This window comes from Salvia splendens, chromosome 11 (genome assembly GCF_004379255.2).
Source record: "Salvia splendens isolate huo1 chromosome 11, SspV2, whole genome shotgun sequence".
Lineage (NCBI taxonomy): Eukaryota > Viridiplantae > Streptophyta > Magnoliopsida > Lamiales > Lamiaceae > Salvia > Salvia splendens.
In genome coordinates, this window is record NC_056042.1 from 34,003,249 (window position 1) to 34,013,681 (window position 10,433).

General features: G+C 37.4%; 1 protein-coding gene across 1 annotated transcript; it reads left to right on the plus strand.

Annotated features, from left to right (window-relative positions):
* The first annotated feature begins 1,952 nt into the window (after positions 1 to 1,952).
* LOC121756507 (dynamin-like protein ARC5) lies at positions 1,953 to 10,074 on the plus strand. The gene is made up of 18 exons (XM_042152066.1): positions 1,953 to 2,453; positions 3,693 to 3,857; positions 3,932 to 4,054; positions 4,227 to 4,448; positions 4,665 to 4,798; positions 4,875 to 4,967; positions 5,253 to 5,316; positions 5,506 to 5,554; positions 5,801 to 5,883; positions 6,408 to 6,565; positions 6,673 to 6,733; positions 7,288 to 7,350; positions 7,479 to 7,579; positions 7,947 to 8,004; positions 8,423 to 8,764; positions 9,062 to 9,223; positions 9,305 to 9,394; positions 9,796 to 10,074. The coding sequence occupies exons 1-17, from the start codon at positions 2,106 to 2,108 to the stop codon at positions 9,377 to 9,379; spliced, it is 2,301 nt and encodes a 766-aa protein (XP_042008000.1). The 5' UTR covers positions 1,953 to 2,105; the 3' UTR covers positions 9,380 to 9,394; positions 9,796 to 10,074.
* The last annotated feature ends 359 nt before the right edge of the window (positions 10,075 to 10,433 follow it).

Consider the following 10,433-nt stretch of genomic DNA (forward strand, 5'->3'; position numbering starts at 1 on the left):
ATTGGATTTCTGTATTTAGCAAGATTTGGACTAATGTATAGGGTAATATTTGTATGTACTTATATATTGAATAATGATGAAATGATTAAAAACTCTTAACTGTGGGAGCGTTTTTTTATAGGACACGCCGATGTGAGTGGCGTGTTTAAAGAGACGCCTACTTAATTGGCGTCTTTTCACTTTAAAACGCCAACGTGAATGGCGTGTTATTACTGAAACACGCCAACGGGACTGGCGTGTTTGTTCAGAATGTCCGCTTTCGGCGTAGAAAAAACGAGCAACGAAAAAACTAACTTAAAAACGCCAATGGCGTTGGCGTTTTTAAATAACACGCCAACGGGAATGGCGTCTTATTAAAAACGCCAACGGGAATGGCGTGTTTGTTCAGAATGTCCGCATTCGTCGTAGACAAAACGGGCAAAATATAAACTAACTTAAAAACGCCAATAGCGTTGGCGTTTTTAAATAACACGCCAACGGGAATGGCGTCTTATTAAAAACGCCAACGGGAATGGCGTGTTTGTTCAGAATGTCCGCATTCGTTGTAGAAAAAACGGGCAAAATATAAACTAACTTAAAAACGCCAATAGCATTGGCGTTTTTCACAAAGACTTACATTCACAAAAACGCCAATATCTCTTTATTTGCCTGTTTTCATTTTCATTTCTACTAGGAAATAATAATTCAGACATCCAAATACTTAATCATAAAGACTTAAAATCAATGAGTTCAAATCAAATGAAAAAACATCAATATCAAATTACAGTAATATCAAGAGTTCAAATTAGTTCAATCGTCACGACGTTTCCGCATAAACAGACGCCGTATCCCCTTCCCAATAGTAGATGTAGATCTAGGGATCCTTGAGGGAGGAGTATCTTGAACAACAGCGTTCTCAATATCCTCCTGCACAGACGACCGCGGTACGTCGACGAGAGCCCAAGAACCATATTTTGCTGCAACACAAGATTTTGATGTTGGTACGTCTACGAGAGCCGAAGAACCAAATTCAACAATAACCAACCATAAACCATTTCAATAATTAGATACAATTTAATCCAATATCACAAAATTGAACACCAACATCAAATAAGCAAGTTACACAACATTGCACATTCAAAATCATAAACCAATTCACCTACACAAAATTAACAATTTCAATTAACAATTCGCCCAACCTACCAATTTCAATTTTGCCTAACCTAAACAAATTTAACAATCTAAACTAATCAACCAAAACCCACATAAATCAAAACAATTTGCCCAATTTTTTAGCTATAAAAACCCTAGGGTTTAGGCTTATAATCAAATTTATACACAAATTAACTTAAACCCAACACAATCCAACATAATAATCAACAATAATATCATTCAACCAATCCAAAATGCATAATATTTCTACTCAATTCACAACCCATTACAAACCCTAGCTATCCACCAATTACTATAATTATGTAAAAGGTAAGCATACTAACCGAATAAAATAGATGAATTTGGGGGAGAATAGCACCGATTGATGAATGTAGGCCGAAATCACGGAGAGAAGGCGCGCAGCTGGAGAAATCGCGAAGGCTGTGTGTTGTGAGGTTTTCGCGATTTGGGGGAGGAACGCCTGGTATATCAGTCTGATTAAACACGCCACTCAGAATGACGTTTTTCATGATTAAGTAAATACGCCACTCCGTTGGCGTCTTTTACAAAACGTCAATATGTTCGGCGTTTCAACAAAGAAAACACGCCATTTACAAATGCGTTTTTTTATTTATACACGCCAACCAAGTTGGCGTGTTTAATCGTAATTACAATCCGAGAGCATACACCCAAAATACGGCACAAGTATAAAACGCCATCATCGTTGGCGTATTTACCTTAAAACACGCCAATGACGTTGGCGTATTTACTAATAAAAACGCCAATGTGGTTGGCGTTTTTCCCATTTGTGGAATAGATAACAAAATGGGTACATTTACGTAATATTTAGTGTAAACTCCCCCATAAACCCGATTTTCCCGATTAAAGTTTGGAGTTTTCCAGCGCGCGAGGTGGGAGAGATTCCGAAAAAAATCGAAAACCATTCAAAAAAAGCTCCAAAATTTAGAGATAGAATGGACGACGACGGCCACTCCCTCACTCACCTCAGCAATGACACCGCCGCCGACGGAAACTGGAAGCTCTACGAGGCCTACAACGAGCTCCACGGCCTGGCGCAGGAGTTCTCGACGCCGTTCGACGCGCCGGCGGTGCTGGTGGTGGGCCACCAGACCGAGGGGAAGAGCGCCCTCGTGGAGGCCCTGATGGGCTTCCAGTTCAACCACGTCGGCGGCGGCACCAAGACGCGCCGCCCCATCACCCTCCACATGAAGTTCAACCCCGACTGCGACGCCCCTCTCTGCCGCCTCCTCTCCGACTCCGACCCCTCCGTCCCCCAGGATAAATCTCTTTACGAAATTCAGGTGCTTTTTCTGATGCCCTAATTGAATAGTACTATCACACAATTCGCATTTTTCGAAGTTGCATTTTTGTCGAGAGCATTTGTGTGTTTTCAAAAATTGCTTAGTTGTGATGTTTCCGATGCCCTAATTGAGTAATGCACGATTAAAATTGTACAGGAAAATGGAAGTTGCATTTTTTTTAGTCCATTTGTGTGTTTGGAGCTTTCTGGCGGCGAGTACTTATTTTTTTATGGTTAAAAGTTTTTTTTTTTTGCAAAAAATCTAAGAACATTGCTTCGGAGTTGTTTGTGGCAATTTATACTTGAATATGTTTGGGCAATTTGGTAATAAGTTCCTAAACTCTCGCCAAATTCTAGTTTTGCTTTAGAAAATGTAGCACATGCCATTTTCTCCAGGAAAACGGAAGTTGCAATTTGGTTGAGAGCATTTATGTGTTTTGAGCTTTCTGCTGGAAAGTACTCTTATTTAATACTAGTAGTTAAAAAATTTGTTAATTGCCTGTAAAATCACGAAGATTAAGTCATTTTTTTGTTTGTCTCGCACTTTTTAAAATTTGAATGACAAATCACGAACTTTAAAAAATTTGCAATTGTGAAATTTAAGGTAAATTGAATCTAAGTTGACGGATGGACATGTGAAGAAGTTTACATGAAGGCGGTGGTTAGGCAATGTACATGTGAAGAAGTTTACATGAAGGCGGTGGTTAGGCAATAGAGGAGATGGTGTCTAGGTAGTAGAGAGAGAGAGTGAATAGAATTTTTTTTGTTTCTTAGGCTCAAAATGGCATCGTGTAGTCATTCACATCGTCATATTAATATACGTAGGCATAACTTTTAATACTACGAACAAAATTTTACACGTGTGCCAACTCAGCATTGTCGGGAAAAATTGTCATGACACAATTGCGATTTATAGAAAGTTCTTGATGTGTCAGTCAAATTTTGAAAGGTGACTGTGGGGCACAACGGATTTTGACCATATACATCGTGATTTTAGAGACAATTAATCATTTAATAATTGATTTTTCCTTCTTTAGGTGAACAAATGCAAGAACATTCCTTTTAAGTTGTTTGTGGGAAAATTACCTTGAGAGTATCGTTTTATTGATGCAGACTGCATTTCATGGTTTTTCTTAGTGGCTCATACTTGCAAGAAATATTTTTGAGGGAAGAGTTGTTCCAAGTATAGATTTGTTTGAACTGCAGTATTAAACTATTTGCTTTTGGTCAATCCATGTAGGCTTATATTGAAGCTGAAAACATGAGACTTGAGAAAGAATCTTATCAATTTTCATCGAAAGAGATAATAATCAGAATAGAGTACAAAAACTGTCCAAACCTTACCATAATAGACACTCCTGGACTCATCGCTCCAGCTCCAGCTCGGAAAAATCGTGCTTTGCAGGTACATTATTTTGTTCTTGAAATGTTAGTTTTGAAGCATTTGGATGTTGAATGTTGAGGAGCTACATGTCACAGTCTCAAGCGCGAGCCGTGGAGTCTCTAGTGCGGGCTAAAATGCAACATAAGGAATTCATCATATTGTGTCTCGAAGATTGTAGTGATTGGAGCAATGCCACTACCCGCAGGGTTGTGATGCAAGTATGTTTCTCATTACAATATACAAACTTTAGGAATTAGTGGGTGCTGTTTTAGAAGATCAGAACACTAAAAATAATTTCCGTACTTTACTGATACAAGCTCATCTCTTCTTTGGATACTTTCTGATATTTGAAAATTGTAAATGGCTCCTTTGTTTTGTGCTTACATCTAGATTGATCCTGAACTTTCAAGGACAGTAGTTGTCTCCACGAAGCTTGATACGAAGATCCCTCAGTTTGCACGTGCTTCAGATGTGGAGGTTTTTCTTTCACCATCTGCAAGCGCACTCGATGGATTCATGTTAGGCGATTCACCCTTTTTCACTTCTGTTCCTTCCGGAAGAGTTGGAACTGGGCATGAGTCAGTTTATAGATCTAACGATGAGTTCAAACAGGTTAGGCTCTTCATTATTTTAAATGCAATAACAGTTAGTATTCTTTATATTTTGTTTTAATTTTATCTTTTAATACCTCTAATAAATGATATGATGTTAACCAAAGTTAGATTTGTTCATAGAGTCGTGTAATAGACAGATGATCTTGGTGATTGATTTAATAAAAGGCTCTTGTGTTATGGTGTATTCAATTGATCACCGCTGGGGCTTTGTCAGGCTATATCTTTGAGGGAGATGGATGATAGATCAGCTTTGGAGGAAAAATTGGGTAGATCACTTTCGAAACAGGAAAGGAGTAGAATAGGTGTTAGCAGTCTTAAGTTATTCTTGGAAGAGTTGCTACAGAAAAGGTACTGAAGTTGCACTGTAATGCTCTTTTCCTTTATATGATCTACTCATTGATGGTATAATTTATCTTTTGCTAAGGTATATGGACAGTGTACCTCTTATCATTCCGCTTCTTGAGAAAGAGTACCGAAGTACAACAAGGAAGCTAAATGAAATTAATCAGGAACTCAGGTTGAAGGTTACCTTTTCCCCCTTGTTATACTTAAAACACGGGGGCAATTAATTTGTGCAATATATTTGATTGATAAACAAATGATTGAATATTTGAGGATTAGATAGTCAATGTTCAAACATGTTTAAAATTAATCAATCAATGCAAGCAAAAGTTATGTTAGTCTATACTCTATATATATGTGTGTGTGTGTCAATTATTGTTGAGCAGGCTTAGTTAAGCTTCACATTTTCCACCTTTCAGCTTTTATACTTTTCAACTGACTCTGCTGTTTTTTTTCTCAGCACTTTGGATGAAGTAAAGCTGAAGGAGAAAGGAAGAAATTTTCATGATATGTTCTTGACCAAGGTCATATCCTAGTTCATTTCTGCATATAATCTTCTTGTAGCTACTATTCAGGCTGAAATAATATGCAACATCTGTATTATTTATGTTTAAGAATCCATGATTTCAAATGCATAAAAATTAAGGCTTAGGTTTGGTCTTAGGTTATTTGAAAAGTAGAGTTCCTGATTATATGTTCCTCTTATTGCTTAGTTATCACTTTTACTGAAGGGGACGGTTGTCGCACCACCAGATAAATTTGGTAAGTTCTCTTTTGCACTTATCTTATCCTGACAATACAATTCTCAACTAGATATTTCCCACTTATGCTAAACTTGACAACTTCCTACGAATTTCCATCTTGTTTCGTGCACCTAACTACATACTGCATATCTCTATTTCACTTGAAGTGTAAACGTGGTGTGATTAATTTCACTGACCCATCCCCATATCTCTTGCTGAAAATGGGCATGGAACCTCAATATGAAGAATTATTTTCTCTTCGCAGGAGAAACACTGCAGGACGAGAGGGTTAATGGAGGTGCATTTATTGGCACTGATGGTCTTCAATTTCCTCACAAGTTAATACCTGTGGGTCTTCACATCTTTCACATATCTTATATCGTTTGACTATGCCTTTTTTCCTTATTCCAGAAGTAGCTGTGTGCTGTTGAACCTGTCACTTTACATCATTATTCTTTCTTATAGTGAACATCAAACTTTTTCTTACTAGGAACAGGTAGCTACAATAATTTTTGGTTAGTCCATATTCAGTCGTAACAAAAATATAACTTTAAATTATTGAGTAATCTACTTTTCTTTTGAATGGAATATAGTACATGCAAAAGAAAATTTATGCCAAAGCAAGGCATCGAAATGTAGCAGGGGGATCTGCCCTTTCCAAACCACAAATAGTGTTTTTATTGCCCCCTTGAATTAGTAGCCATTTAACCTTCCTTATTTTGTGGTTTCCAGCTTCTGAAATATACGTAGTAATAATTATCTGCATAATTCACTTAGCAGCCACTGAGGTAGCAATCTGATTGCTAATGTCTATTTGTAATTTCCCTCCTGCTACACTCAACCTTGTTGCTACTGTCTTCTCGGCTGTGCAGAATGCAGGGATGCGTCTTTATGGAGGTGCTCAATATCATCGTGCAATGGCTGAGTTCCGTTTTGTTGTTGGCGGGATCAAATGCCCTCCAATCACACGTGAAGCGATTGTCAATGCCTGTGGAGTTGAGGACATTCATGATGGAACAAACTATTCGAGGTATTAAACTATTAATGAGCTTTATTCTTAAACATGTGGTCTAGTCATCTAATAATGAAATTCTTTGTTACTTCATTTTTTTTACTCATAATTTTTTGTAAATTTAGGACAGCTTGCGTAATTGCTGTTGCAAAGGCTCGTGATACTTTTGAGCCTTTTCTCCATCAGGTAAAGAGATCAATGCCACATATGATAGTTCTAGACTATATATTTTGTTGTTTTGGACTATATATGTGCAACTATTTTAAAGAAACCATAATCAAGACAAAATTAGGTAGTTGAGTTGAGTGGTGGAAAATGAACTTAGATCAAACATACATATGCAAATATGCCTTGTTTCAATGAGCAAACACGCCTCAGTTTTGAAATGATACGTTGGTATGCAGAAGTCAGTAAGACAGCCAATCTGAAAAACTGTTTGGATTGAAAGTACATTCCTCTTCCCATGTTCTACAAGGACCTCTAAAATCAACAATTTTATAAGCTAGACGAGAATAATGAATTGATGAAAATGAATCTGTACCCTGGAATACACTTCCATCATTTTGCTTCTCCACTCTCATTTGTTGAAACTATAAAAGTCAAGCTGTTTAGTAGAACATTGGGAAAAATTGGCTTCCAATGTTAGACATCTTCTGTAAATGAAGGTAAAAAGCTCGGACCTATAGCTGAAGATTGAGATTATCCAACTCTCATCTCATTCCTTCTTTGTATGGTACCAGTTAGGTTGCCGGCTGCTGCACATTCTCAAGAGGCTGGTCCCCATCTCTGTTTTCCTTCTCCAGGTAACAACCAGCAACATTGGTCATATTTTTGGTAACTAGTATGCATTTATTATCATACAAATTTTCATGATTAAAGCAACTTGGTCTACTTGTTTGTGTTCTAAGAATTACTGTGTACGTTTCAACAGAAAGATGGTGAATATCTTAGCGGCCATGATGTTTTTCTAAAGCGTGTTTCATCTGCCTTCGACATCTTCGCTGAATCCACTGAACGGTCATGCAGCGAAAAGTTAGTATAACTGCCTGCTTTTTTTACATTTCTCTTTTAATAGTTTCCATTTTTACATAACCGTTCCCATACAGTGTGATTATCATTTTCAAGTGACTCTCACTTTTCCTTAAAATTCCTTTCAAGTGACTCTGTTCCCTTAATTTCACTTCTTGATGCTCGAAACTTTCATATAATCGTCTCAATATTAAGAGAAGGTGGCATATCATCATTCTTTTGGCCATGGAGTTAAAAGTTCTAGGGTCTTAGAAATTGACAATTATTTTTTGTCTCTAACTAGAGTTTTGGATTGTTTGCTCATCAAAATACACAAATCTCGTGTTAATGATTTTACAGCTAGCTAACTAACGTACATACAAACTGCCAGGTGTATGGAGGATTTGGTGAGCACTACTCGCTATGTTTCATGGTCACTTCACAACAAGGTAGGCACACTTGCTATTTTGGTCAATGCCGTTTTAACTATATTCGTAACCGTTTTTTTTGCTTGACTATTGAGCATTTTCTTGCGACTCAGTTATGCATCATATAATGTCCTCTCTTGTCTTTTGTATTTTTTCCTGTCAATTTTATCTCTATGTGTATCATTGTCTTGAATGGTTAGGGTTTGAATTGCTTATATACATGTACATCTTAGTTTCCAAGTTCTGACAATAAGGGAAATGACGAGAGTCACGAGACACTAGATATAGTGAGGTTCTTGTCAAATACCTTCTTTATTAAAACAGAGCTTTTCATGTAGTCACCTTCATTACACCATTTTGAGCATATTATGACAATAATTAAATGTTGTTTTCCCTTCTTTCGTGTTCTTTCCACTCTGAACAAATGATCAAATTGCAGAATAGGGCTGGATTACGACAGTTCTTGGATTCATTTGGTGGGTCAGAACAGTCCAACACTGCAGTCAATTCTTCCGGTCTTTCTACAGAGTTATCGTCTGGATTTGCAAGCAATGATAGGCAAGACGTTAAGTCCAAAGCAGACGTGAAACTCAATAGTTTGGCTCCAGGAAATGATTCCACAGCTAGTGCTCCAACAACAGAGACAAGGCTAGCTGACCTTTTAGATAGTACACTATGGAACAGAAGGCTTGCCCCTTCATCCGAAAGGATTGTTTACGCTTTGGTTCAGCAGATATTTCATGGAATCCGAGAATACTTCCTGGCCTCTACTGAGCTCAAGGCGTGTTTACATCTCCCTAATTTGTTACCACGGGTTATTTGGTGCTGTTAATAAAATAGCTGCCATCAACATTGTTGGAAGTTCGTCTGTCTAGCCTTAACTGAGGACAGTTACCCTGCCTTATTGACTTTCTAACAACTTTGTTTTAAAAAAACATTTATAAGAAGTCGACTTTTCAATACTCGGCTATAAAGATTCGTATGCAACGAGCCACTTGCAACAGATCAGAAGCAGCAAAGTGACAAGTTTTCCGTGAGCCTGACTTGTTTTCTTTTTTCATGGCTTCTTTCTTTGCAGTTCAATTGCTTTTTGCTTATGCCCGTTGTTGACAAGTTGCCTGCACTTCTCCGGGCAGACTTAGAGGCCACTTTTGAAGACGTTGATAATGTCTTTGACATTAGTACTGTGCGGCATTCTTTAGGACACCGTAAGAGAGAAATGGAGATTGAGCTGAAACGGGTACATAGTTGCTATGTCTTCTCTCGATTTATAAATATTTTCGGTATGCTTTGTTAAACATGAAGTGGCCTCGTAATGCAGATGCAAAGGCTTAAAGATAAATTCAGAGAAATTCACGAACAGCTGAGTTCAAGTCAAACCATGTCGAGGGCCTAGTGATTATCTACGCCTGTGAGTTTCCCTTTATTTTCTTTAACCGTTGGTTAGTTAACGATTGCATCAATGAGTGTGGTTTCTTTTCTGGGGTGTGACGTGTGTCTATGAAGCTGTTAGAAAAACAGATGAGTTAATTTCGTACATGTGCTCGTGCTTTGTTGAATTCCTCCATCTATCCCAGTTAAGATGTCACACTTGTTGGGTGACACGAGATTTTAGAAATAGTTGTTCAGTTTGTTTAAGTGGAGATAAAAAGGTCGTCAAATGGCACTTTGTTCAAATATGGAAGTGTGACATCTTTGTCGGGACAAACTAAATGAGAAAGTGAGATATCTGTTATGGGACGGATGGGACATAGATACCCGTATATCGTTAGTTATCCGTTAAGACATCAAGTGACTTGTCCGATGCCACAGGTTTACGGAGAGATACTTTTCCAGTATCGACGAGACCCCTATTGGGTGGCTTGTAACAGAAGAGATACGTGCCAATGGAGGTGTCGCAATAGCTATGAAAATTGAATGGTGAAAGGTAAGTCCATTTGTTGTATTTCATATAGCACTGTGTTTGTGTGTATGATATGTTAAACATGAGATTAAATTTGCAAATGAATGATGCAAAATTTGTACAAATTTACACTAATCAAATATCTGTCCCATTTGTTGTAGTATGTTACTTGATATTTGGTCTACTCAGTGATTTCCCATTTCACCAAAATCTCAATTTCATATACTACTATTATGGCTTCATCTTCATTTCTTTCACCAAATATATTCTCTTTTGCTTCATCCTCTTTACACTCATTCTCATGTGGTTGATTTTCTATTCAGTGGTGTCTTATCAGAAAAAGATGGAGGATTGTATTAACATTTATTTAAGGGTAAATATTTAATATTGTTTTTAACAAAAATGAGTAGATGCAGAAAGATTACCCTAGTAATCTAGTATTTTAATTTTCACTTAAAAATGGGAAAAAATTCGATATTGTTTCAATGATTATGTTTCTATTGTCTCGAGATACCATCTGGGGTAATTTCGTTTTAAATTTTGTGGT

Bases quoted from the DNA above. Each gene is read 5' to 3' on its own strand.
- LOC121756507 (XM_042152066.1), top strand. From the start codon at position 2,106: ATGGACGACGACGGCCACTCCCTCACTCACCTCAGCAATGACACCGCC. The intron at 6,734-7,287 runs GTAAAGAGATCA...GTATGGTACCAG, and splicing joins TTGAGCCTTTTCTCCATCAG to TTAGGTTGCCGGCTGCTGCA. The intron at 7,580-7,946 runs GTTAGTATAACT...ACAAACTGCCAG, and splicing joins GAACGGTCATGCAGCGAAAA to GTGTATGGAGGATTTGGTGA.